This window comes from Mustela nigripes, chromosome 1, assembly GCF_022355385.1.
Source record: "Mustela nigripes isolate SB6536 chromosome 1, MUSNIG.SB6536, whole genome shotgun sequence".
Classification (NCBI taxonomy): domain Eukaryota; kingdom Metazoa; phylum Chordata; class Mammalia; order Carnivora; family Mustelidae; genus Mustela; species Mustela nigripes.
The window spans coordinates 259,381,394-259,409,108 of record NC_081557.1 but is presented as its reverse complement, the minus strand read 5'-3'; the positions used below and the strand labels follow the sequence as shown (position 1 = coordinate 259,409,108).

Here is a 27,715-nt window from a genome sequence, read left to right as displayed (position 1 = left end):
AAATCAATTAGATAGTGATTCCAATCATGGCTGTATTCCAGATGTGGTTTTGTTGCTAGAGCAAGTAAAAATTGAGCTCCTTACACAGAACCATTCCCTGAGAGGTATCTATCACCTAGCTGGGAGCAGGTTTACTATGCTGGATTACTTCCATTGTGGAAAGACTAGAACTTTGTTCTCACTGGCATAGATGTTTACGCTATATATAGATTTTCCTTCTCTGTACATAAAGTTTATGCCAAAACCACCATCCATGGATTTATGAATTGGCTTATATCCACTGTCATGGCTGTCATTGGCTTATATCCACATGTCGTTTCTTATAGCATCACCCTGTAAATCTTATCTTGTCCCCCCTCATCCTAAAGCCATTGACTTGATAGAAGGCAGAGTGGCTTTTTGAAGACTCATTTATGGCACCAGCTAAATGACATATGGCCTACCTTGTGCAGCTGGGACAACATCCTCCAAGAGGCTCTAAATCAGATATGATTATGCTCTAAATCAGATAATAATATAGGTGGTGCTCTTTCTTATACAGACAGAATATGTGGGTCTTGGAATTAAAAGTGGTGGAAATGGGAGTGACTCCTTTCAATATTATCCCTAGTGATCCACTAGCAACTTTTTGTTTCTTCTCCTCGTGACTTTGGTTCTGTTAGTATACAGGTCTCAGTTCCAAAGGGAGGAATGCTTTCCCCAGAGGACAAAATAATGGTTCCTTTAAGCTGGAAGTTCAGACTGTTCCCTGGGCTCCTCACGCTGGGCTCCTCACGCTGATGAATCAACAGGCAAAGCAGGTGGTTTCTGTTCTTGGTGTGGTGACTGATCCTACCAAGGGGAAACTGGGTTACTACGGCACAGCGGGGATAAGGAAGAACATGTTTGGATTGTGGGAGATCTCTCAAAGTGCTCTCACCACTCCCACATCCTGTGATTTTAAGGCTAGGGAGAAACTACAGCAGCCCAGTCCAGACAGGACGAAGGGCCCACGCCCTTCAGAGTCAGGTCACCCCACCAGGCAAGGAACCAGATAAGGAGTTCGCTGAGGGCAAAGTAACTATGGAATTGATAGTAGTTATAAATACCAGCCAAAACCATGTGACCAGAAGTAAAAATGAGGACTGTAATAGTCACAACTTTTTTTTTTTTTTTTTTTTTTTAAGATCTTGTTCATCTTTTGACAGAGAGACATCGAGAGAAGGGAACACAAGCAGGGAGAGTGGGAGAGGGAGAAGCAGGCTTCCTGCTAAGCAGGGAGCTCGATGCGGGGCTCGACCCCACTGGGACCATGACCTGAGCCAAAGGCAGACGCTTTACCACTGAGCCACCTAGGTGCCCCCAAAGTCACAACTATTAAACTGAAAAAAATTACCCTAGCCACATTGGTGATGACACAAACTTCCTAATGCTTTATGGAATTTACCTACTATTTGCGTTTATTGTGAAATTTCCATCTCTAAAAGGAAAAGAATTTCTTTAAAGTCTCCCCCCCCCCCCAATAATCTCTACACCTACTGTGAGGCTTGAACTCATGACCCGGAGATCGATGGTCCCATGCTCTTCTGACTAAGCCAACCTACCCCCGGGAAAAGAATTTAATTTAATTTAGTTTAATTTAATTTAATTTTTTTAAGAAAAGAATTTCTTAAAAGTCTACTTTTTGGGTGCCTGGGTGGCTAAGTTGATTAAGCAACTGCCTTTGGCTCAGGTCATGATCCCAGTGTCCTGGAATTAAGTCCCACATGGGGCTCCCCCTGCTCTGCAGGGAGCCTGATTCTCTCTCCCTCTGCCTGCCACTCCCCCTGCTTGTGCTGTCTCTCTCTCTCTGTCAAATAAATAAATAAAATCTTTTAAAAAAAGGGTCTACTTTTTTCATTACCTACAAGACCTTACATAATATTAAATAAATCAATTAGGTGGTGTTCACTAAAGGTTTTAGTATTTTACATATTCAAAACTAGTATGCCAAAGCACAGCTGAGGCAGTGATGATTTCCTGTTAGTTGTTACAGGCATATACCAGTTATTTGTTCACTGATACAGTTCCCAGGCTAAACTACAAACTCCACAATTGGGATATTTTTTTCTCCATTTTATATGCAGCATCCAGCTAATGTTCAGGCCCTAGAAATAATCTACCTGGGAGAAAAAATGTTTTCAGAATGTGTTGTATAAATGAATGAACTGATATTACATGTGTATAAATGAGTAAGTCTAAAGTGACTAATAATTGATGACTATGTAAACATCCTTGTAATCAACTAACAAAGGCGTATTGCAAATAATGTTGGAATCAGAAAGATGGGCGTTTGAATGCTGTCTTTGCAATTTGTTAATAAGCATTGGGCACCTCACTTAGTCTCTCCTGAGTCTCAATTTCCTCTTTTGCAAAATAAAGTAAAATGTTGCAGCATTGCTATGCAGACTGCAGATAATTTATGCACCCGACACAGTGCTTAGCTCAGGGTAGGTGCTCAATAAAAGATAGTTCTAACCATTTATCTCTCTGTTTACTTCAGAACGCATGTGCAGGCACAAGAAAAAGAGAAAGAGAGAGAGCACAAGAGTACAAGCATGCAGGCATGGGGGCGGGGTTTGGGGTAGAGGGAGCAGCAGAATCCCTGCTCTATCCCAGGACCCTGGGATCATGACCTGAGCAGAAGGCAGATGCTTAACCGACTGAACCACCCAGGTGCCCAAGGATAGTTCTATTATTATTTTCTACATGCGTCTAGGAGTAATTAAACAACTCTTTCTATATATTATTAACATTTCTGAATTAGTATTTTGAACTTACTAGATTTAGAAAACAAAAGACAATTTATGATGTTCTTCCTCATAGCTGGAACTGTTTTAAGAATAAGTAAATTGTATTGTAATTGTAAGGGAAAGTAATCTAATTGTATATATAATCTAATTGTATATAAAATTGTACATTATATATACAATACAATATACATACAATATAATTGTAAGTTTATAATTATAAGTTTTAAAAAACTTACAAGACTCTTATAAACATCGGGCAATTCTCTCACACTTGGGGTTTTGAGAAATTTTATTCTATCTGAAAACCTACCAATATAACAGAATTATTAGAAGAATCAAATATGGAGACGAGTTTTACAAACTATAAAGTGCTAAACAAATGCTAATTATTGATTTATATCATTGACCTGAGTCCTTCAATCATAATTATGAGAACACGATTCTGTCATTACACCATTATAGCAATGCATTTTTATCTCCTTATTTATTACCTAAAGAAAAATCAGAGCTGAAACCTGCCACTGGATTCACAAAGATATCATGAGGCCCAATAACCTAGTGTTTGTTACAAAATCAGAAAACTCTCATCCTTAGAGACATATACTGCAACTGCCAAAAGAATGAAGACAAAGTGCTATGTGTCACTTTGTACTCACCAACATATTCTGCTTGTTGAAAACCTACTGTTTAAGTAAACTTAGAAACTTTAAATAAGTCAATAGCACATTTTATGAGGTACCTAATGTGCCACTGACTCTCCCCATAACCTTTACCTTAAAGACTTGAGAACAAGAGTTTTGTATAAACAACCAAGGTGGCCCCAGGCAGAATAGGGACATTGATTTTATGTGTTTCTGTGAGGTGGGGGTCATGGTGTTTTGTTTTTGTTTTTCTATGTGGCTTCACAGCTGGCAGGTCCTAAATTTAACTGCACATCAGACTTGCTCGGGAATTCACCCCAGCTCTGCTGAGACAGAAGAATACAAGGAGGAGCCCCTGGAAACAGCATATTGAACCAATTCCAGGTCCTTCACAGGCAGTCAACTGGACATCTCTGTCTGTGGACCACTGGCAAACTGGCTTATGTGTTAGTGTTGCTTTTCTCTTCTCCACTTCTAGTGCTCTTTCCTTTGACAGTGGTTCTTTATTTTCCAGGGACCCCAAAGTCAGGATAAAATCCATCGGATAGGTCATTAACACCCTAGTGTGACCTAGTTTAATGTGCCATTTCTTTAGAAATGTTAATGGTGTGATGTGAGCCTCTATGATGGCGTGGGCTGGGGTAGTTAAGGGTGGAGAAGCTTTGCTTCCTGGCCCCCCAAATGACATTACTTAGGGAATAGCTTCCTTTAAAGTCCACCTTCCCATAACTAAAAACTTAAAACAAACAAACAGGCTTCCCATAAAGTCAGTCCTACATAATAAATCACTACACAGGATGAATTTTAGGAAAAGAGTGAAAATGAAGTCAATAGAAAATCAGAATAGCGCCCGGAATTTTGACTCGTAAGCCCTACAAAGCTTGCTATTTTCTTTTCTTTCCTTTCTTTTAATCAGGGCAGACGTTTGTGACCTTTCTCAGGAAATGGTAGATTGCGCTCACTGGAATTTTTCAACATGGGATGGATCCCCACTTGACAAGAGAGGCTGTAAAGGGGATTCAAACATTGGATCAGAATCCTTCAATGACCTTAGCATTTTTTCCCTATCCCAAATGTTTATGTTCTTGATACAGCAAAAATTATTTTATTGTTTTGTTCTTTGATACAGCAAAAATTATTTTATTGGTTTGATATCTCTGCAGTGCGTAACAAGTAGGATTAAAGCCTTTACTTTTGATACATGTCTGTTAGCTGCTTTAGTTTGACCTTTACCTGGCAGCCTGTGTCCAGGGCTGCTGTAAGGCTCATAGAGAACACTTTCAGGAAAGTAGGATTTCCCTCATTAGGCCAAACAGCTCTTGACATTGTTCTTATGGTCTAGATACTTTTTTTAATCCTGTGAATTATTGCATGAGCTCTTGTCCTCCTCCAAACTATGGTCAGAGTCCAATTTCTTAAATGTAAATGTGCTTGTATCACTTTCCTACTTCAGTCTGCACCCCATTATCTTCCATATGAAGTTCAAGTTCCTTACAATGTATGTACAAGGCCTGATGTCTATTAGTCTTTTCAAAATTCCCATTATGTTAGTATTACTACCACAAATCATCTGTAGTTCCTTGAATTCTCTAAGTCCTCTTATGCCTCTGGGGTTGTGGGAAAACCGTTCCCTCTGCCTAGGACACATTCCCTTCTCCATTTTGCTACTCTTTATTGACTCCTTCACGATCCAACTTTGGTGTCAACTCTCTTGAAATAGTCTTTGATTCAAAGAGTGTGAGAGGTCCTTCTTTTGAAAACCAATGGTATCCAGATACACCTCATTATAGTAACAATTGCAGTGTGTTGCTATTGATTTTCTTATCCATTTTCCTTAAAAAAGGTAAGAGCCTTGAAAATAGGGATTATTTCCAGTATACATTTCTCAGTGTCTAGCACAAAGAATGCATTAGCAAATATTTCCAAAAATAATGACTCTCAGAATAGAGAACTAATTCCATGATCTTATCAAAGCATAAGGTCAGATTCATGGTCAACATTCAAGATAACTGTTACCAACAGAAATTGTTATCAGAGGGAAAAAAAAAAAAACCCAAAAAACAAAACAAACAAGACAAAAAAACAACAACCCCAAACTGTAAGGTAATGTCTCAAAGGGCCAGACCACACTGGGGGAGGAGACACTACTGAAACACAGTCCATCATACAAATTCTGAGAGAAGAGACCTAGAGAGGTCCATGAAGTCGCAAGAAGGAGCACAGAATGGGAGCGGAGTTGGGGAGGATGTGGAGATGCAACTTTGTGTTTTCCTAGGGATAATTCTTGTGATAGCTTAAACTCCCCTACTATACCATGTTCTTATCTGAAGGAAAAAACCTAAAAAGCAGGCCTCATAGATTGCAGCTAACCTTTTTTCTCTTGAAATCTTGAGGGCTAATTTGTGATTACAATAGTAGGTGGAGTAATTAATTTTGGATAAATGAAGTATAACAATAATCATAATGGGATTATATACGTACATAAATCTCCCATGCCACTCTACAAATGATAATGGTATGATCTTTACTTAAGTGACCACAATGGGGCACCATATGTATACTTCTAGTAGCTGCTGGTAAATATTTGTAATAAGTAGAGTCGAGAAATAGTCAAATTAAAAATACATTATGGAGATCATTAGAAAACAAAGTTCCTTTATTTACTGGAAAAATATCCTATCCGATGTCCAATTTACAATTGGCTTTTCTTTCATTTTTGTTACTTTTTGTCCAAATAGAAGTGTTATTTATAAAACCAGCATTAGGGGCACCTGGATGGCTCAGTGGGTTAAAAGCCTCTGCCTTGGGCTCAGTCATGATCCTGGGGTCCTGGAATGGAGCCCTGCATTGGGCTCTTTGCCTGGCAGGGAGCCTGCTTCCTCTTCTCTCTATCTGCCAGCCTCTCTGCCTACGTGTGATCTCTGTCTGTCAAATAAATAAATAAAACCTTTAAAAAATAAATAATAAAAAACAAAACCAGGATATAAACACCTATATCTGTTTTATATACTTACACACATATATATCTATATATATATCATGTAGATAGGTAGGTAGATATATATCTGTATGTCATATAGATAGGTAGGTAGATACAAAGATTTTATTATGATACAGAGCCTTGTTTTATTTATTAATTTTTTTATTTTTAAAAGATTATTTATTTATTTATTTGACAGAGAGAGAGATCACAAGTAGGCAGAGAGGCAGGCAGAGAGAGAGGAAGGGAAGCAGGCTCCCTGCTGAGCAGAGAGCCCGACTCAATCCCAGGACCCTGAGATCATGACCTGAGCAGAAGGCAGTGGCTTAACCCACTGAGCCACCCAGGTGCCCCAGAGCCTTGTTTTAAATGTAGTGAATGTAGTGGGGAAAACGAGACTAAATATGGTATATACTTCCAAGATCTTTTTATAGTGATGATTCTCATTCCCATGATGTTCTTCAGACCAGCAGGGTATACAGCTTCCCTAGATTCTAAGATGTGCTTGAACAGATCTCTTAGGGTTTAACCTTTGGCTTTGTGTTTTCTCATTCCATAGAGTCTGTTCCAAGGGAAATTTATTTTCCCAGGGAGGAAGCAGACTTAAAACCCTTAGAATCAAGTGGTACACCCACTGTGCAAAACAGTATGGCGGTTCCTCAAAAAATTAAAAATAGAATACTATATGAGCCAGTAATTCTAGTACTAGGTATTTAGTCAAAGAAAATGAATACGCTAATTGAAGAGATGTATGCACCAAGCGCCCCTATGTTTACTGCAGCAGTATATACAAAAGCTGACAGAAGCAGCCCAAGTGTCCATCAACAGAGCAATAGATAGATGTGGTGAATATACAGAATGGGATTCTACTCAGCCATAAAAAAGAATGAAATTTTGCCTCTGCAACAACATGGTTGGAGCTAGAGGGTATTACGCAACGTGAAATAAGTCAGTCAGAGAAAGGCAAATACCATACGGTTTCGCTCAGATGTGGAATTTAAGAAACAAAACGAATGAACAAATTCAAAAAGATGCAAACAAAAAAACAGACTCTTAATTGTAGACAACAAACTGATGGGTACCAGAGAGAAGGTGGGTCGGGGGAATGGGTCGAGTAGGTGAGGGGCATTAGGGTACGCTTATTGTGATAAGCACCGAGTAAAGCACAGAACTGCTGAATCACCATATTGTACACCTGGAACTAATATAACATTGTATGTTAATTGTACTGGAATTTAAAAAATAAATTTTAAATCCTTATACATTATTAACAAATAAATACTCAAATGGTTTTATGTTAATTACATTTCAATGAAAAACAAATGCTGGGGTAGAATTGGAAGTAAGAAACAATTAAAAGACAACAATAACCATTTCCTTTAAACAGTACCTAAGGGGTGCCTGGGTGGCTTAGTTGGTTAAGAGTCTGCCCTCTGCTCAGGTCATGATCCCAGGGTGCTGGGATTGAGCCCAGCATCATAGTCCTTGGGTTTTCTACTCAGCAGGGAGCCTGCTTCTCTCCCTCTGCTGCTTCCCCTGCTTGTGCTCTGTCAAAGAAATAAATAAAGTTTTAAAAACAACAAAAAAACCCCAGTACCTAAGAAAATGAAAACATACCACTTACCAGGTTCTTCCTAAGTGCTGGATACCTCACAGCTTCTGTGGCAGCTAATAATATCTTTGTTTTTGTAACTTAGGAGAGCAAAGCTCAAAGATTGAGTAATGACCAACTACACAGCTTCACATTGACCTAGCCAGAATTTTTTGAGTATGTGACTCTAAAGTTTTGTTCTTCCTAATTAAGCTATGTTGTTAAAGAGGGGAACATTGCTCTTCCAAATATCATAGCTGATTTACCTTTTCCTTTCATGCTTTTTTTCCCCAGTGTCCTTTGTTTCTTGTGACAAGGATCTCGTTGGTCTCTTGCATTTCCTTTTCCTTTAGCTCTCAATTTAGGAAGACACGGGCTTCAGGACACCCTTTCTTAGCAGGTGGAAAACTTGTCAAAATCCCAAGTACAGCGGAATTACCAAATTTAGAAGTGAGGGAGACTGCGCTGATCATCTCTGAAAGGATAGACAAGAACAGCACCTTTGAGGAGGACTGGGTAGCAGGAGGACAGTGGATAGAGGCAAATCGGACTCTGTGTGCGCGTGTGAACATGTGTGCTTCTATAATCCTGCATGGCTTGACTTTTTTTTTTTTTAACACTTTGTTCATGTATTACCTATTTTATTTTGTTTTCAAAGATTTTATTTCTTTCTTTCTTTGAGAGAAAGAGAGAGAGGGAGGGAGCCAGTGGGAGGAGTAGAGAGGGGGAAACCATCTGAAGCAGACTCCACACTGACTGGGGAGCCTGTCCTAGGGCTCAACCTCAGGACGCAGGATCACAACCTGAGCCAAAAATCAAGAGTCGGATGCTTAACCAACTGAGCCACCCCGGTGCCTATTTTAAAAAGATGATTATTCAGAATGATGCCTATTAACAAAGGCTTCTTGATTATTTTGCACCTTGTGCGTCAGTTGATGTTCAGAGACTTGGGCTCTGGGTGCACCCTAGCTTCTGCCCTCATAGGAAAAGCTTGCTGATGGGATTACTTTTCATTAGCTGACCAGTAAAAACCACCTTATTTTTGTAAACACGGGCAGGTGATGCTCTAGCCCATCAACACACTTTCTAAATCTCCTCGGTGTGAGCTTTTCTTAGTTGTACCGTCTGAGCCTTCACAGAGAATTCAGTTTTGTGACTGCTACATCTATATGGGTAAATTAGTTCCTTGTAATAACTGTGTTCGATAATGTGTTCTGGGAACGCCCTTGGGAATAGAGTTCCCATGTCCAGTCTTGTCCATATTTGTCATGGGAAAAATGGACCATGATTAATATAAATATTTTCATTTATATTTATGTTACTATTTCTTGACAGCACATTTCATTTAAATAACTAATCAGCTACTCTTTCCTAGAGACCTATCTTAACTTCAAAAAGCTAATTTTAACAAGTGAAGAAGCTGCAGTATTTAGAAGTTTATCGGCCTGTCATGTGTCGATCATAAATAGGTACATTTTATTCCTCCCAGAGTGATTTTCCAAATGCAATCTATGGGAGAGGCATAAAGCTTGGTTAGCATGGACCTGACAGTAGTGAATATAGGTCAACTGATGAAGCTGACCTAGGAAACGCATCACTGTGGCAAAACCCAAATCTTTGAGTTTGTGGCTCCAGTGGATCAATTTTCTTTGTCAGATAAAAGAATGAAGCAGTGGTAGTGGTGATAAAATGCACCTCTTTGTCTTTCCTTGGAGGTAACTTTCTTGAAGTTCTGTTGCATCTACTCAATGCAATAAATCTCTTCCTTTAATCTTGGATGATGAATGGCACCTTAATCACAGGTTACACAAATGGGCAGCATTTCTTTATGGTACTTCACTTGCACTGCTTTTCCTTTTGCCACCCCAGGTTTATTGACATGCATGGTTCATGATTTTTTTGTTCCTTTCAAATGCAAAGGAGGCCGTGGGGTGGGACCTTTAAGATGAACTCAACTTCATTGCATATCAGAAGAAAAGTGTGTTCACCTCCAGGAATTAAGGGGCACTAACAATAAAACGCGTTCCTTCATTTCTTTCTTAGTAAGAACAATCATCCCCTTCCAGGTCCTCTCCTAGCTACCAATAATGTGCTCTTCAGCACTAAGAGGACTTCTTTTGAAAACTCTTCCCTAGCAATGGGAGGTGATTGTTTTTCTCAGTCCTTCTCCTTACTCTCCCAAATCTATACAGTGTTTCTTTCCACCAATTTAAAGGGCTCATAAATTCGCAGGAGAGAAGGAGGTCAAAGTTCTGTTAGTGCTACTCTGTATATTGTACTGTAACTGCTAAGTGACCGTACCAGAACAATATGCTTTACAGTTAATTAGGGAAACTGCAGAGCTCTCTCCCATATAAAGGTAATCTCTGCACCTGAGCTTTGATACCTATCCTCTCTCGCCCTTCTAGGAACCCACACATCAATTATGTCTATTTTCTCCCGATTACTCAATTAAATCCATAGCAACTGAATCCTTTCCCGGCACCATTTCAACATGCTCTAATCTAACCCAATTTAATTCAAACAAGAAAAACAAAACCCACTTTTGACCTAATGTTCCTTTACTGCCTTATCCTTTTCTCACTACAGAATCAAACTTATTTTGCACTTCAATCTCCATCTCCTCACCCCTGCTCTAGTCTGGCCTCTGCTACCACTACCCCCAAACATCTGTAGACCAGATGACTGAAGGCTTTCCCTATCACTAAATCCAAGACACTTTTTGTTCTCATCTCAATTGACAAGTAAGTAATGATCTTAGTAAGGACCTGACACTGTTAAGATACTCCCTACTCACTTCCGGAGAAACACTCGGGGCTGGCTTTCCTTAATTTGCTTTTTAATTCTCTTTCTTTTCCTTCTCTCTCTCCTGGCAAGTTCATTTTCCTCTACAGGGCATTCGCTGTTGTAGTACGTCCTTTGTTTCTAGTCCTTCTCACTCCAACTTGGTCCTAGCAATCTCATCCAAACCAGAAGCTTCATCTATACTGACAATTCTCAAACGAATACTTCTACGACAGTCTTCTCTGGCTTAACAGAAATGGGGTTGATTTGCTTCCAGTATTTCTACATTGATTTCTAAACATGCCCAGGGACGAAAAGTTGTCCCCACCCATCTCTCCCAACTTGAAACAATAACACAATTACAGAAAACACTACCCCCCTCTCTAATCTAACCTCAAATCCTGTTGATTTTACCTCCTAAAATTTGTCTTCTCTCTTCATCTTCTTTGTCACCACTCTTGTCAACAGTGTCTTAAATTTTTTGTCCAAAAATCTTATTTCCATAATAAAAGTATAACTAGCACTAAAGAGGGCTATATTTATTTGCGTTAAAATAATATTTAATACAACTTTTAAAACTGGTGTTCCGTAAGTCATTAGTTTCAATTTACAAAGCCTGTTATTCTTTCTATAATCTAGACATACATAAAAACCTAAACATCACTTTGATATTTGTCTGTAAACCTATTATTATACCCCGATTGCACAGGGCGTAGCATCAAGCCTGGAACACAAAAAGCACTTAGTAAATGTTTTTTAGATAATTGAATAATTGTTCAAAATTAATTTCTTTTCTCCCTTGTATTCTCCCAACTTCCTGTAAGTAAAAATTGAGACTTTTTTATTTAATACTTTGGTGTTACTCTTGATTATAATCCGCAAGATTTCATTCTATGTATTTAGTTGCTCATCCATTCAGATTTGTGTTTTATGCATGATGGCTTCCGCTATTAAGAAAATGAAGGCAATTAAGAAAATGAGAGTCAATATAGGCAGAATCCCTAACATGTTCGCAGATTATGACTTAGTGGTAATCTGTTATGATGGGCTAACCCATTTTCCTGCTTGAGTGGAAGATTAAAAAAAAAAAAACACAGAACACCTCTCGGATTTCTAAATCTTGCAGATGAGGAAACCCCTTCTTTGATACTTCAAATCCACAAAGCCAAGCCAATCAGATTTTTTTCCTGTTCTTTGCTTTTTTTGGTGGGGAAAGGGTTTTCTGGGAAATATTGAACTTTCCTTTTCTTAAGAGTAGGCCAGAGTCAACAACTCAAATTTTAAACAAAATTTTCTTGAATACTTCAAAACAACTAATCCAAGAGTCATCCTGTTTTTTCTTCTTTTTTTAAAGTCCTGATCACTTTAAGGTGTTGCTGAAAGAGGCGATGACATGATCTTTGGGGTTTGCTTTAAAACATTCCAGCAAAAGAGAAAATGTTTGCAGCGTGGTGGTGGTGACATATAAGACTGAAAAAAGAAAAAAATAAATTTCTGAAATTCTGGAAGTTCAGTATACCCTGAGATTTTCCTTAATAAAAAGCTTTAAATTTTTCAGATTTTTCTGTTTTTTAACTCTCAGTACTCCCTTTTGCCTATTAATCTCAGACGGGTTTCCGGATGAGGAAAACGACAACCAGCCTTTTTGCAAACCTCTGCCTGTGCACTCATTAGAGGAGGCTTTATTTTTGCTCTGTACATTATCGGCATACAAGGATCTATATATTTCATTTTAAAACAAAGAAAACTGACCGTCCACCTCAAGTTTCGGGGGTAGTACACTTTCGATATGATCCCAACCTCTTTGTAACAATTCTTTTCAGAAACGGCCCTTTCGCCCCTCGAGTCGCGCGCTTCGGGGGGGGGGACAGTGCGGGGCGTCGCTCAGCCGGAGCCCCGTGTCTCCGCCCTCCCCAGAGCAAGAGGGGACCCGCTCCGTCCTCCCCGGGCCTCAGCGCTCCGCCGGGGTTAGAGCCCCGGGGCTGTAGTCCCCGGGTCCCCGCGGCCCCTCCCGGCCGGCCGGCAGCCCCGCCCCGGGGGCGGAGACCGGGCGGAGCCGCGCGCTCTCCTCCGCCTCCTCCCGACTCGCCGCGGCCCCGGGTGCCGGCGGCGCATGTGCCTGGCGCCCCCTCCCCGGCCCTGGATTCCACTCCCCCTCCGCTGGCGCTGCAGCCGCAGCCGCCTCCAGGCCCCGCGCCGCCTCCGGAGTCCATGGCCGGGACGCGCTGGGTGCTCGGGGCGCTGCTCCGGGGCTGCGGCTGCAACTGCAGCAGCTGCCGGCGCACCGGCGCCGCCTGCCTGCCTTTCTACTCGGCCGCCGGCTCCTTCCCCTCGGGCGTCTCGGGCCGCCGCCGCCTGCTGCTGCTGCTCGGGGCCGCCGCGGCCGCCGCCTCTCACACGCGGGGCCTCCAGACCGGGCCTCCGTCCGCCGGGAGGCTGGCGGGGCCTCCCCCCGCGGCCGCCTCCGCCGCCGCCGCGGCCGCGGCTTCTTACCCGGCCCTGCGTGCCCCGCTGCTGTCGCAGTCGCTGGCCGCGGCCGCGGGCCCGGCGCGGAGCTACAGCCAGGTACGTGGGCGCCGCGAGGGGCCGCGCGCAGGACCCTTCCCCGGCCGCGCGCGCGCGCGCGCTCCCGCGCCCCTCCGCCGGCGCCTCGCGTGCACGCCCGGGGATCCGCGGCACGCGCCGCGCGGCCGCCCCCCCACCCCCGCCCGCCCCGTCCTCCGATTGGGCCCCAGAACAAGGGACGCTCTCCCAGGCCCCGGGTTTTCTCCTTGTTTTGTTCTCTCGAGTGTCTGGCCGGTTGGGCAGTGTAAGTGTGGCTGGGGGTGAATGTTGAGGCCTGGTTTCCCGCCGGCCCATGGTAGGTTTGGGGCGGCTGTGGGCGCCCCCTCCCCGCATCCCTGTCGCTCTCCGCACGCCGCTCGTCGAGTTGGGAGGCCGGCCCCGCCGAGGGGTGGGAGTTTCCGCGCGGCCGCAGCGAGAGGCCTAGGCGGCCCCGGCGCGCCTCGAAGCCTGCCGAGGGGACGGTCCACGCGCTGCCGGGCGTGGGCTGGGGCCGGGGGGCCGGAGGCTCGTGGCGCGCGCTCCGCGGTGCCTCGTGCCGCCGGGAGAGGCGGGCTGCCCCGCTTGACTGAAGGTCACCCCTGCCCTTCCGCCTCCTCTGGCAGAAGGACCTTTCGGGCCGTGCGTCGCCGCCGACAGGGAGGACAGCGTGGGGACCGATTTGGGGGTGGGGGGGCGCGGCGAGAAGAGCGGACGCCTGCGGTCGGGCCGGGACCCGGGGACCCGGGGACCCGGGGACCCGGGGACCCGGGAGCGGATGGACGGTGTTTTGTGAAGTCCGCGTGCCCTTTAGGAACTCGGGTTGCAAGTCGCGTGTGCCCTGGAGGGAGCCTCGCTCCTGCTCGCGAGCGCGGGTCCGGGAAGCGTCCGCTCGCGGCTTCCCCGCCACCTCCTGCCTCTCGATCCGGTTTCTCTCCGTGCAGTTCGGGCTCCTCCTTGAACTTCGGGAACCCGGAGGCTGATCAGCCCGGCCTCGGCTGCCCGTGGCTGAGCTCATGGACTTGAATCCTGGCCCAATACTTTGTGCTGCCCTTTTCGGTAAAAGCTGGAGATGCGGGTGGAATTCTGGGAAAATGGGCAACGGTACCTGGATTAAAGAACACAGACGATCTCTCCTAGGCCTTGGCGAGGCGGCTACTCTCTTGTTTGTTTGTTTGTTTGTTTCCCTCTGAAATTGACTGTAGGGCTATCTGTTGAGCCTCTCCTAGTGTCAGACACTGTGCTCAGATTGATCGTGGACTTCCTGACATTATGTGGACGTCTTCATGGAAAGGATGGGAACCTGCAAAGGCGTGAAGCATCTCCGTAGCATGATAGATTGCAAGTCGCTTGCCTGAGAGCCCGGGTGGTCTTTCCACGTTGATTCGTAGTGCTTGTTGCATTTTTATGAAGTACGGGAAAGACATCAATCTGCTCGAGGCTTCCATGCATCATGGACTCCTTGTAGGTAGAGGTTAAGTCTTAGTGTAAACTGTGGGATGGTACCAAGGAATCTTTTTCTTCAGCCCCAAAAGAGGACAAGTCTTGAAACTGCTGTTGTCGTTCCTGGTTATGCTTGTAGTGCTGATTGGAATCTTGTTAAATTCCAGTTTTTGCCGAATCTTGTAAAATACAGTTCTTGGGGGATGTCTCAGGCTCTTGTTATCTTACACTACTGCTTTTGCCTCTTAGGATTTTTCCTTACTCAGTTGGTCTGGTTTACCAGTTGACAGACTAGTCTTTACAAACACCCTGCTCTCTCATTATTTTACCCACTCCGAAATGTCTTTTATTAACTCTTTCTTGCCTACTGGATGAAGGGGACACATTGAGCTTGACATTCAAGTCCCTCTGCTGTATGGTACCAAGTTCCTTTTGCCAGCTCATCTTCTTTGGCTCCTAATTGTACCCTGCAGTGGAGCCAAATGGGATTATTGCTGTTTTGCAAACAGGCTTTTGTTCATTCATATTGCTTCTTCCCCTCACCTCTCAAACTGGAATGCTTTAGATATTGCTGTCAAAATTCTGTGCTTCCTTTGAGGCACATATTATGTCTTGATTCTTCTGTTAGTGTTCTGTTTTGGATTCCTAATAATCTTGGATCTTAATTGTAGCTCATAAAGCATCCTGTCTTGTAATGCTCGTCTTAGTCTAGATGGTAAGCTCTTTGGGATGAGAGCCTGATACCGCGCACAGTGAGTAGGAAGCATTCATATTTGTCCAACTGAAGGAACCCTTCTTGTCCTTCCTTAACTAAAACACTATCATTAGGTGTAATTCGGGACCGATAATTTAAAAAAGAACAAGCCCTGGATGAAATTTCTGTCCTGCGACGTCATTGGGATATACCTGCTTGTTGGGTTAGAATGTATAATTTAAGCCAAAAAAGGATGCGTTAGGGATTTGTGAAGTTTATTTCTTGCCTCTGAAATAGTAACTGTCCCCTAAGAATAACATCCAGGGCATTGGTTTGCAGAAATAAACATATTCCCAGTAACGTTGTTCAAAGAAGTATTTTTACTTTTCTTCATTTGTCTCCTAAGGAGTCCAAAACTACGTACCTGGAAGATCTCCCGCCCCTCCCTGAGTACGAGTTGGCTTCGTCCAAGTTAGGAGAAGAAGTGGATGATGTTTATCTCATTCGAGCTCAAGGATTGCCCTGGTCATGCACTATAGAAGATGTGGTTAACTTTTTCTCAGGTATATTCTATGTGTGTTTGAAATACGTAATTTTGTTTGAGTGCAAGGTAGTCTCACAACATGGTAGAAACCAGTTTTCTCCAGAAGTTTTGGTATGTACTTAATCAAACCGCAAAACCAGTTCAGCATAGCTCTTTACGTAACACATACATTTAGAATACAAGATTGCTTATTGTCAAGGGATGTAATTTCCTTAATAACACTTTTGGAATGTTTACATATCTGTGATTAATTTTTAAGTTCTGGATCTCACTATGATTTTTCATTTTCCTCTTTAAAAAGCTTTTAGGGGACGCCTGAGTCACTCAGTCGGCTAACGGCTCAACTTGATTTCAGCTCAGGTCATGATCTCAGGGTCCTGGGATTGAGTGCTCCATGCTCAGTGGGGGGAGCCTGCCTGAGGATTCTCTCCCTCTGCTTTCCAGCTGGCACTTTATCTCTCACACATAAGTAGATACAATAAATCTTTTTTAAAAATGGTTTTTTGGATTGTTTGTTTGTTTTAAAGATTTTATTTATTTATTTAACAGAGAGAGATCACAAGTAGGCAGAGAGGCAGGTAAAGAGAGAGGAGAAAGCAGGCTCCCTGCTGAGCAGAGAGCCCCATGTGGGGCTCGATCCTAGGACCCTGGGATCATGACCTGAGCTGAAGGCAGAGGCTTTAACCCGCTGAGTCACCCAGGTGCCCCTATTTGTTTTTTGAAAAAGATTTTATTCATGTATTTGAGAGAGAGCGAGAGCAAGCTGGCACAAGCCAGGAGAGGGGCGGAAGGACAAGCAGACTTCCCTTCCTACAAAGCACAGAGCTGCTGCCTTGGGCTCAGGTCATGATCTCAGGGTCCTGGGATCGAGCTCCACATCAGGCTCCTTGCTGAGTGGGGAGCCTGTTTCTCCTCTGCCTGCCATTCCCCAGGCTTGTGCTTGCTCTCTCCCTCTCTCTCTGTCAAATAAATAAATAAAAATCTTTAAAAAAGAAAAGAAAAGAAATGGAACAGTGTATAGACTACCATCTCATTAGCGTTTGGATGCCTTCAGTGATGGGGGTTTTTGTAGGGAATAGGATAGACATTTTGGTTCATGGTTTGTTTTGTTGTTGGAATCGGAGGATTGCATTCTCATGACTTGTACAATTGAGCTAAAAGTTTGGTTTCGGGTTTTGATTTCACGGCCGTACTTTCAGACTGCAGGATCCGCAATGGTGAGAATGGAATACACTTCCTCTTAAACAGAGACGGGAAACGAAGGGGTGATGCCTTAATTGAAATGGAGTCCGAGCAGGATGTGCAAAAAGCCTTAGAAAAGCACCGCATGTACATGGGACAGCGCTATGTGGAAGGTGCGTGAAATCGCGCTCTGGCTTTTGTGAGCCGAACCTCAGCCTGTACTTCCGAAGGCAGTTTCATTTGATCCTTAGCAGTAATGAAGGAGATAGGCATTATGGATCCGCCCTTTTACAGGGCATGAAAATGAAACTTTGCAGAGATAATCTCATTTTCTTATCTATAAAATGAGGGTGTTGACCAAGTTCACCTCCCAAGCTGGGACGTTTAAATAAGTCGCAGCTGGCACACGGTAAATAGTCCGTAAATGCCATTCGTTATTTTCTCCAAAGAAGTACATGAAGATTAAAAACACTGGCTTCTCCATTCTTGGATAACCCACTAAGTATGATTTTTCTTTTTTAATGTCTTCTTCCTTTGCTATGGAAATGTGCGTGCTTGTGTGCTTTTTCTTTGCAGTATATGAGATAAACAATGAAGACGTGGATGCCTTAATGAAGAGCCTGCAGGTGAAGGCCTCACCTGTGGTCAACGATGGTGTGGTTCGCTTGAGAGGACTTCCGTATAGTTGCAATGAGAAAGACATCGTAGACTTCTTTGCAGGTGCTTTCCAGTTAAATCATGTTTGGGGCCTCTTTTTTTTTCCCCCCCTTACTGTTTTCTTTATATCTTAAATGAACCTTTTCCTAGGTAACTGCATACAATTGTATTAGGTTCTCTAGGGGAGAACTCTTCACTTAGGTTACCAATGTTTATAGATTACGTAAGTGTTTTGACCAATTATGCTGACCTTTGGAGGATGTCACATTTCAGAATTACTTCATGCAGGTATATTTGACTGTTGAGGAAGATAACCTCTTGTAAGAGTGGCCATATTTGTCTAAGAAAGTAACAATTTTTATCATTTAAAAGCATTATTGTCTAGTTCTCAGCTCTGAAAAATGTAACAGTAGTGTTGTTAGTCTAAATTCCTGTTTCCCCTACTACATAATTAATGGCCCCCCTAAAAAACCCCAGAGATTGTGTATTTTAGATGGATTGCATGAATCCTAAATATTCTGGAAATATAGATGTGTAGGTGTTACTAGCTTTGCTGCATAATAATTTTCTTTCTCTTAGGCATGTATCCAACTTAAAGACTAGCAAAACAGGCCTTAGGTTATACTAATGAAAAAAAAATTACTAGTATGTGAATAAATGTATTTAGTCCTAAGGATAAAAAAGGTTCCTGTTAGTAGCACTAAATCTGTAATAATTTTTTGCTGTCCTAGGACTGAATATAGTAGACATCACTTTTGTCATGGACTACAGAGGGAGAAGAAAAACAGGGGAAGCCTATGTGCAGTTTGAAGAACCAGAAATGGCCAACCAAGCCCTATTGAAACATAGGGAGGAAATTGGTAACCGGTGAGTGAAACAGATTCTCATAGTGCGCCAGTCCCGTGCTAACAAAATGAGCAGTAATTTATTGTCTAATGCCAGTCCACAGTCACACTTTCCGGAACATACCAAAATTGTCTTTTCAGAGTTGTGGATTGTTCTTGTTTTGTTTTGTTTTGTTTTTGGAGAGAGCAAGCTAGAGCGCACTGAGCTGGGGGGAGGGGGAAGCAGCTCCCCGCAAGCAAGGAGCCCGAATAAGGGCTCGATCCCAGGATCCGCGGACCATGACCTGAGCCTAAGGCAGATGCTCAGCTCATTGAGCCACCCAGGTTCCCCTCAGAGATGTTTGTGTTTTTTTTTTTCTTTTGCTTCCAGAATCTCGATATGGTCCACGCATGGCATTTGATTGTTATATCTATAGTTCTCTTACTAGAACAAGTCTCCTTCACCTTTGTATTTTTATTCCGTTTTCCTTTAAAAGTGCAATTAACTTCTGAACAAACTAAGTCCTCCTGTACAATGTCTCATGTTTTATGTTGATCTTTTTGCTTCTTTATGGTGTGACTTTGTTCCTTTGTATCTTCTATTACTTCCTGAAAATGGGAAGTTAAAGCTGAAGTCTTGAATTGATTTGGGTTAACATTTTGATACAGATAATACACTATAGGTATTGCTGTACATCACACTGGATGCATATAGTGTTGGATCAGTTCATTTGTGTCAAATTTGGAGTACTGAAAAGTGTCAGATTTTGGATTATTGTTTTGCTGCTTTCTGGCTGTTTTATTTGGCTCCGCTGAAGTTTTAAAAAAACGAAAAGCTATTATAAAGCCGTGTATTTCAGGATCTGTGTATAGAGTTGATGTAGAGGTCTTTATAAAATTTTTTTAAAATAAAAATGTGTATGCAAGCCAGCCTCCTCTCCCATTTTCTTTTAGTACTCTTCACATTTTCTTATAACATGTCTTAGAACAAATAGATTAGTGTTACGTTTTTATGTGGGAAGATTATGGCAGTGTATAATAAATTAAGAAGTAGTGCCTATCTAATCTTTATAGATCTGTAAATACAAATGGTTTTTGTAATTTATGCTTAATAACCTAATTTGGAAAAGCGGTATTGAGAAAAAAACTGGTTTCAGAAGCTTGGATTTAATAGGCAGTCCCACTGCCAAGCAGATAACAAGTCAGAATTGACATTTAGTTCATCGAATTCTCATTGGTATCTTGTTGAAGTTCTGGGGGATTTTAGCTCCTCATGTACTCTGACGTTTAATATCTTACACAGATATCATTGATTTTCACAGAATTGTCTTGTAAGGCTTTAAGAAATAGTTAACCGATAGTAAAATAGTAAAAACAAATAGTAAATAACAATAGTAAAAAACAATAGTAGAAACCAAATCCCTTCTTACCAGATATTTTCATACACACAATTTGTCTTGGCATAGTTGTTCTCACGAAGTAAAACAGAATAGAAAATACTCTTAAGGGTCGCCTGGGTGGCTCAGTGGGTTAAAGCCTCTGCCTTCGGCTCAGGTCATGATCTCAGGGTCCTGGGATCAAGCCCCGAATCGGGCTCTCTGCTCAGCAGGAGGCCTGCTTCCTCCTCTCTTTCTGCCTGCCTCTGCCTACTTGTGATCTGTCTGTCAAATAAATAAATAAAATCTTCAAAAAAAAAAAAAGAATATACTCTTAATTAAATGTGTATGAAGAAAGCTGTTGCCTTGGGCAGAGTGTGGGGGAGATTAAATCATTGGCCCCTTCTGTTGAGAATGCTCTTCAGGGACTAGTATCTGTATCCAGTCTTTTTCTCTCTCATCTGTTATCTTTGGACACTTTGTTTCATAAGCTGTCAGAAATATTATATCTGCATGTTCTATTTTAAATGACTTCAGTGTAAAGTTACTTTGCATTATTTGTGTCTGTTCACTTTTGTTTTGATACAGGTATATAGAGATATTTCCAAGCAGAAGGAATGAAGTCCGAACACATGTTGGTTCTCATAAGGGGAAAAAAATGGCATCTTCTCCTACTGCTAAGTATATAACTGAGCCAGAAATGGTCTTTGAAGAACATGAAGTAAGTGAGGATATTCGACCCATGACAGCTTTTGAAAGTGAGAAGGAAATAGGTAAGGACCTGCATCATGATGAGACTTACTGGATCTGTCTTGCACGTTTCGATATTTAAAATATTTTTTAAGACCATGTTGTATGGAATTATTAGATTATGGGACCAGGGAATTGAGTTGGAAGATTTATCTGTCTTTGAGTGTCGTATGTACTTAGAACATATGCAGAAGGGCTTAATTATTTCATAAAAGTTTTTTATATAACTGTTTTTGTGGATTCCATATGCAAAGCTGGGTGGCACAGATATAATAAAAGAATTTAAAATGTCAACATTTAAACCAAGGTGAGAAAAGAATAGTTAGAGAGCTTGAATGTTGACTAAAGTAATTACTCCTCTGATTCCTCACCGCAAAGCCACATGTGGGATCTTTGAAGTTTGATCAATCTTTTTTCAACTCATGCCATGGTGGGTCGCTTGACTGGCTCAGTTGGTTGAGCAGTGGACTCTTGATTTCTGCTCAGGTCATGAATGGGGGTTCTGGGATTGAGCCCTGTGTTGGGCTCGGAGCTCAGCAGGGAGTCTGCTTCAGGGTTCTCTCTCCCTCTGCCCCCATCCCCACCCTCGTGGGTGCACGGTCGCTCTCAAATAAATAAAACTTTAAAACCGTGCCATGGAATTACCCCGTTAACCATGTTTATTCTTTTTTTAAAGTGCCTGTAACTCAGAACGTTCGTTGCCCTTTTTTTCGCTCATAATCATGTTTCCTTCTGTTTTTATAGAAAGATCTGTTTTTATGTAATCTCGTAGTGGTTTGAGGCACTAAATCTTTGCACTAAATCCTCATGGGTGTTCAGGTGGTATTTGTTAGGTGGCAGAAATTGCAGAACATTTTTGCTTTGAAAAATAAAGCCCTTCTTCCTTACTGGTTCAGGAAGAATTGAGGATTTTGACATAAAGGGCATAACTAATTATAATCTGTTAATGACTCTTGAAGTTCTTCTGTTACTGACGGTGCTTTTTGTTCCCCCTCTCAGAGTTGCCTAAGGAGATGTCGGAAAAGCTTCCAGAGGCTGCTGACTTTGGGACTGCATCTTCACTGCATTTTGTCCACATGCGAGGACTGCCTTTCCAAGCTAATGCCCAAGACATTATAAACGTGTGTGGCAGTAAGATATCCAATCTCAATAGGTTTGGAACAAAAATCCTAAAATTAAACTTATATTAACTTGGGAAAGATACAGAAGAAAATACCCTATTTCTGAACGATTTGTACAGTAAAGTGGCAGGCGTCCCCTTTTTTGTGGAAGCTTGTCTTACTTTCTTCCACTGAGAAGTATGGGTTTTATTACATTTTAAGGTCAAATGTATAATGATAAGAGGATTTTGTGGTACAAAATAATATGATGTAGCTTTAGTAGGCAAAGGAAGGAAGTTTGGTTTTTCTTTAAATTGGTTCAACTTAGTCATTTTTGAGTTTAGGAAACTGAGACCCAGAGGGAGTTTGTCACAGGGGAGGTATATGCTGAGCAAGAATCCCAGCGCACCTGAGTGCTCAGAAGCTTGTAGCTTTCTTCAGGATTCCCTAATTTTTGAGAAAGAAATTTTAAAATATTTTTATTTTATAACAATGTATGAAAAGAGGGGCACCGGGGTGGCTTAGTTGTTAAGTGTCTGCCTTTGGCTCTAGTTGTGGTCCCAGGGTCCTGGGATTGAGCCCCTCATTGGGCTCTCTGCTTCTCCTTCTCGCACTCCCCCTGCTTGTGTTCCCTCTCTTGCTGTGTTTCTCTGTCAAATAATAAAATCTCAAAAAAAAAATATGAAAAGGAAGGGAAACAACAATAGCCATATTGGCTTCATGAATCTGAGGACATATACTTAATTAAGGTAGAACCAAAGCTAGAATCATCAGTTAGTAGTGGGTCCTCAGAGTTGTCTTTTTCTTTTTCTTTTGTTTTTTTTTTAAAGATTTTATTTATTTATTTGACAGAGAGACAGAGATCACAAGTAGGCAGAGCAGCAGGCAGAGAGAGACGGGGAAGCAGGCTTCCTGCTGAGCAGAGAGCCCGATAATGGGGCTCAGTCCCAGGACCCTGGGATCACGACCCAAGCCGAAGGCAGAGACTTTAACCCACTGAGCCATCCAGACGCCCCATCTCCATTATTTCAAAAAAGCTTGATAGGAATCATATCTTAAACCAGGCAGAGGTCGCACAATCTCATTAAAGCATTACATTCTGTTGCTTTGGTTTGAAATGGTAACCACTCAGTGTGGTACCTCTGTTCATGTAGTGCTGGTAAAAAAAACTGGTGAGCAGGTGCATATCTAATATAAAAATGACTAAGAAATGAAAGATGCGCGCTCTTCAGAAACAGGGAAGGATGTCTGTGGGAGGAATAACAAAAGTGGTCCTTGCTGGCATAGAAAAGTTAGAGCTCTCTTGATGTGTTGTATATTGTACAGTTTTTTTCTGTGAACAGATAGTTGAAATGTGACCTTGAGTTCTCAGAGGATAGGAAAAGCCAGAAGACATGGTAGATGTGTAACTACTTTGTTGCTTAAAGAGATTTTCTAAGAACAGTGTCTTGGGTGTATCAGTCATAGTCTGAAACAAAAATGCAGAGTCTTAGACTGCTAGAAATTGGACCTAGTACCATTATGTTCCTTCTGGCTTCTGTTGTTTAGTTCTTTGCTCCGCTGAAGCCTGTTAGAATCACCATGGAATACAGTTCTAATGGGAAGGCCACTGGAGAAGCGGACGTGCACTTCGATACCCATGAGGACGCTGTTGCAGCTATGCTCAAGGACCGGTCCCATGTTCGTAAGTGCTGCCCATGGTGTTCATTGTCAGAGCTCAGCTTGTCTTCACCTTTCTCTGTTTTGGAGTTTGCCTAGACTTTTTCTTTGGGAAACTGTGCTGTTTTAATACTCCTAAATTAAATGTAGAAAGGACAGAACACTATATTGTAATGAAAAGCATTTGTTTGCTAATTGTCCTGAATATTTCTATGTGGAGGTGGGATATTTTTTGCTTGTTTTTTATTTTGTTTTTGTTTTTAATTAGGAAATGGACAAAGGGTTTGACTTGCTGTCTAAACTATGAGAAAATTTATATTATTATTTCTCCGTTTTCACCTTCTTAAAATGAATCTTTTCTTGTCATTCTCAGATCATAGATATATTGAATTGTTCCTGAATTCATGTCCAAAGGGAAAATAAGACTTCCAGGGACTCTAGATAATAAGGTAAATTTAAGAGGTATAATTGTGGGAATTATTTTCAATTAATAAATTAGGCATTAACTCACTAATTTGTAATAGGGTGAAAACCTTTTTTTTTTTTTTTAAATATTTTATTTATTTGAGAGAGAAGGGAGGTGTGCATGTGTGCACAGGCAAGGAACAGAAGGAGAGGGAGAAGCAGACTCTGTGCTGAGCACAGGGCCCAACGCAGAGCTCCATCCATGACCCTGAGATCGTGACTGGAGCCCAAATCAAGAGTCAGACGCTCAGCTGACTGAGCTACCCAGGAGCCCCTTAATAATGATCAGACTGATCAAAAGGACTCAAGCATCAAAATAAGGAATGAAAATCTTTTGGGGAAATAGGACTCATTATGATTGAATAGTGGCGTTGGGTATTTTTCCCATATAGAATGTTCTGGCATCATCCCCAATGTTCATCCTGCTGTGTGCCTAAAAATAATTTTTTACCTTTAATATCTATATATTACGCTGAAAATGTGCTTATATATGCGTTCTTCTTAGAAAATTTAAACACATTTCCTTAGTACCAAGATATTAAAACGTTTAAAATGATAAATTTGATGTGTAATCCCGATGATTCACAGACCTGTAGCCCTGGGGCAAATAATACATTATATGTTAATAAAACAAAACAAAACAAAAAATCGATATATTTGAAATTGGGATTTTTCATTATTATCTACATTTAATGTACCACTGTCTCTTTCCTAAGAAAGTGTTTTGAAAATAGTTGTCTGTCCTAGGAAGTACACAACTTCATAGAATTAACTTAATGTGTGACAAATCTACTGAATGTTTGGATGTCCCCTCCCTTGACTAAATGTTATGTGGTATTTTTTATTTACCCATAAAATCTTTTAATGTATTATAATCATTTTTCTATTTATAGTGGTGCATTTGAGATAGTTAACTGTAATGATTTATTGGAAATACATGAGGCATTTCTTTACTATAGTTCATAGTTGTATTTGTCATAGGCTGTTTTTGGTTATAAAATCCCATAATCTTGTGAGGTTAAATATTAGCTAAAATCTATGTAAAATATATTTTGTGCTCAACTCTGAAAATTTGTCTTTATACCAGGATGTAAACAATAATGTCTAATTTTCTTCACTGTAACATCATGGATTTGTCACTAAATGGATTTGCACTAAATCAGAAAAAAAAAGTATTGGGGCACTTGGGTAGGTCATCTGGGTAAGTGTCCCCAACTCTTGATAACAGCTCTAGTCTCGATCTCATGGTTTTGAGTTCAAGCCCCTCGTTGGGCTCCATGCTGGGCATGATGCCCACTTTAAAAAAATTATTAAATTTGTATTTCTAAATGGTCTGGGAAAGAGTATGGTATGGTAACACTTTTTCTTTTATTTATTTACTTTGCACCACTTTTTCATTTTGAGTCAGTGTGCAACATTTTTCTTTTTATTTTCAGGACGAAGCAAGAAGCATTTCATTTGCACATCTTTCTTGGACGTGGAATATAAAGTTCCAGTTTTATAGCAGCAACTGCTAGAGAAAGGATTTGGGGGTTTTGGGTTAATTGCTTAAAAGACAAATTCCATAGTGGACTGTTAAGAAAAGGAAAGATTCAGTTTGGAATTATGAAATAAACCACAAATTTAAATTTTTGTTTAATCTGTTCAAGATCTGATTTAAAAATCTGGTTTCTGTTCTATATGATTAAACAGTTTGTTTTCATAGAAGATGTGTTACCCAATGAAAAGACTACATATTTTTATTCAGTACTGTCCTTGAAAGTCTTTCTCCTGTTTTACAAATGCTCTGTTGGAGGTTTTGTCTTTTTGCCTCTGAATTAAGGCTCTGCTGTAAAACTTCTCTGGAATGAAATACTGATTTATTTTAACCAAATACTCACCAAAGCAAGGAAAGGTTTCAGACCTTTGAATCATTAAGGTTTGGCAGAGTAGTTTTAATTTTAGGTGTATTAGATTATTTAGGTAGGAGTAGAAATTAAAAAAAAAAAGAAAACCAGAAATAAGTACCACAGGTTAGTGAGTGTAAGTGACAACAGTTTGGCAGTTTTATGTCTTTAGAAATGTTTGCCTTTCTAAGCCTTGTGCTAAAGGCATTTAACTTTGGTGCCTGTATCCGTAAGGAGAGAATTCTAGTCTTAAAAGTTCTTTGAACACTCACCCCCCAATTTTTTGTTGATTGTGGGTAAACCTTAAGGGTGTTTGTTAGTCTCAAACTGTGAAGTGACCTGTCAGAACAGTCCTGACTGGTGAGGACGTTAATGGCTTCACTTGAATTCAAACCAGCTCCTGAGAGGGAAAAACAAAAATCTGTCTCCTCATTTTGCTTTTTCAATGGGATAGCACATCCCATATTTTAGAACAAGTAGGGGTGCCTTGCTTAAATAAAAATAGCATTTAATGTATAACTGTGTGAAGGGTTTATGGATAAAGCTGTACTTCTGTCACATTGTGACGGTACCTTCTGCTTTAATATTAAACAGCTTGTTATTTAAATATTGGATCAAAATGGCTGGCTTCAAAATGTAGTCCTTAATAAACTAACTTTACATGCACCTGTGTAGGAGAATCAAAGTCCTGTATACTTTCTTTGCCTTGTTCCTGTTCTCAGGGCGACGACTGCCACATAGTTACCAGGAGATACAATTCTAGTTCTTAAAATTGAATTAGCCCCGATTTCTGAGAGGTCATATCTGGAAGAGAGATGACGCCTTCTCTCCCTTAATACATAACCATCTCTGATTACCAGCTAAGATGTGAAATCACTGTACTGTAAGTAGTCAATAAATGAAGGCTTCTTTCAGGCTGCAGATTACCCAAGAGTATTTATTTTGGATGTGTCTGTCAACCAAATATATTTTCGTTACCTCAAATCCTGGTATGGTCTGAGAAGAAATTGTAATTTTCGTTTGTATTTCTATCATCCCATGTGAACATGACTTCATTAAGCATCTAACCATCTTCAGTATTACTAAAGTAGAAATGTGTTCTCATATGGGGCGGAGTATACCAGGCTATCAGAAGGGGTGTCCGTGGCTGTGTGATCTATTAGAATATGCTCTTTTCTCTGTTGAGCAGTATGTATCTTATTTGCTGTGGAAAAAATCTATAGGGACTGTTGGGATTGGGGTTGGTGAGAAATTAAATCATTTGCAATTATTTTAAAGCTAATGAATTTCATTTGTACAGCTCTAGGAAAAGAATGAGAGCAAAATCATCAGGATGTTATGTGGTGGGTGTGCATGAAGGTGGCCCGGGTTGTCTTGCCACATCAGTGGTGAGGGCTCAGTGCAAAAGGTGGCCGTTCTCGGGAAGTCATCTTAGGAATTCGTATACTTAACTCCCTTAGTAGGTGATCACTCATAATTTAGGCTAGTAAATGAGTGATTGCTGAGAAGGCAAATGTAGCTACTGGGAAGAGAAGGAAAGTACATAATAGATTAAAAGTAACCTTTCCATCCAATCAAAAGACATACTTCTATCTCCCAAAATACGACAAGACTGGGTTGTATAGTAGCTGTTGAAAGGAGTAATAATGATGGGGAATATTGCTCTTCTGGTGGGTCCTTTGGGTCTTTATCATCTCTTTGGTGATAAAGCTATGGAAAAACAGCAGGTTTAGATAAGGAGAGATGACCCATCTTGCCGGGGCTAGCTACTTGAATGGCAGGGGTGGCAGGGGCCGTCTGATGATGAGCGTGTAGACACCGTGGAGA

At 41.2% G+C, this 27,715-nt stretch overlaps 1 protein-coding gene and 1 long non-coding RNA gene across 3 annotated transcripts; one reads left to right on the top strand and one right to left on the bottom strand.

Annotated features, from left to right (window-relative positions):
• Window positions 1-7,726: 7,726 nt before the first annotated feature.
• Window positions 7,727-13,350, bottom strand: LOC132006932 (uncharacterized). Its single transcript, XR_009401271.1, has 3 exons — window positions 13,261-13,350; window positions 8,250-8,458; window positions 7,727-7,939 (listed from the first exon to the last, which is right to left on the bottom strand). It is a non-coding gene; the product is annotated as an uncharacterized LOC132006932 (long non-coding RNA).
• On the top strand, window positions 12,891-26,805 carry GRSF1 (G-rich RNA sequence binding factor 1). 2 transcript variants are annotated; one of them, XM_059385045.1, is made up of 10 exons: window positions 12,891-13,332; window positions 15,852-16,008; window positions 17,189-17,344; window positions 17,748-17,891; window positions 18,560-18,695; window positions 20,617-20,801; window positions 21,778-21,899; window positions 23,427-23,562; window positions 23,911-23,986; window positions 25,439-26,805. In XM_059385045.1, exons 1-9 carry the CDS (start codon window positions 12,979-12,981, stop codon window positions 23,958-23,960), a joined length of 1,440 nt encoding a protein of 479 aa, XP_059241028.1. In that variant the 5' UTR covers window positions 12,891-12,978; the 3' UTR covers window positions 23,961-23,986; window positions 25,439-26,805. The 2 variants fall into 2 exon arrangements, with proteins under 2 accessions (XP_059241028.1, XP_059241032.1); XM_059385049.1 differs by lacking the exon at window positions 12,891-13,332 and adding an exon at window positions 13,538-13,627.
• Window positions 26,806-27,715: the final 910 nt, after the last annotated feature.

Excerpts from the sequence above, each read along its gene's own strand:
- GRSF1 (XM_059385045.1), top strand. The coding sequence starts at position 12,979 with ATGGCCGGGACGCGCTGGGTGCTCGGGGCGCTGCTCCGGGGCTGCGGC. Across the intron at positions 21,900-23,426 it reads ATGCCCAAGACATTATAAAC|TTCTTTGCTCCGCTGAAGCC; the intron begins GTGTGTGGCAGT and ends TCTGTTGTTTAG. Across the intron at positions 23,563-23,910 it reads CAAGGACCGGTCCCATGTTC|ATCATAGATATATTGAATTG; the intron begins GTAAGTGCTGCC and ends TGTCATTCTCAG.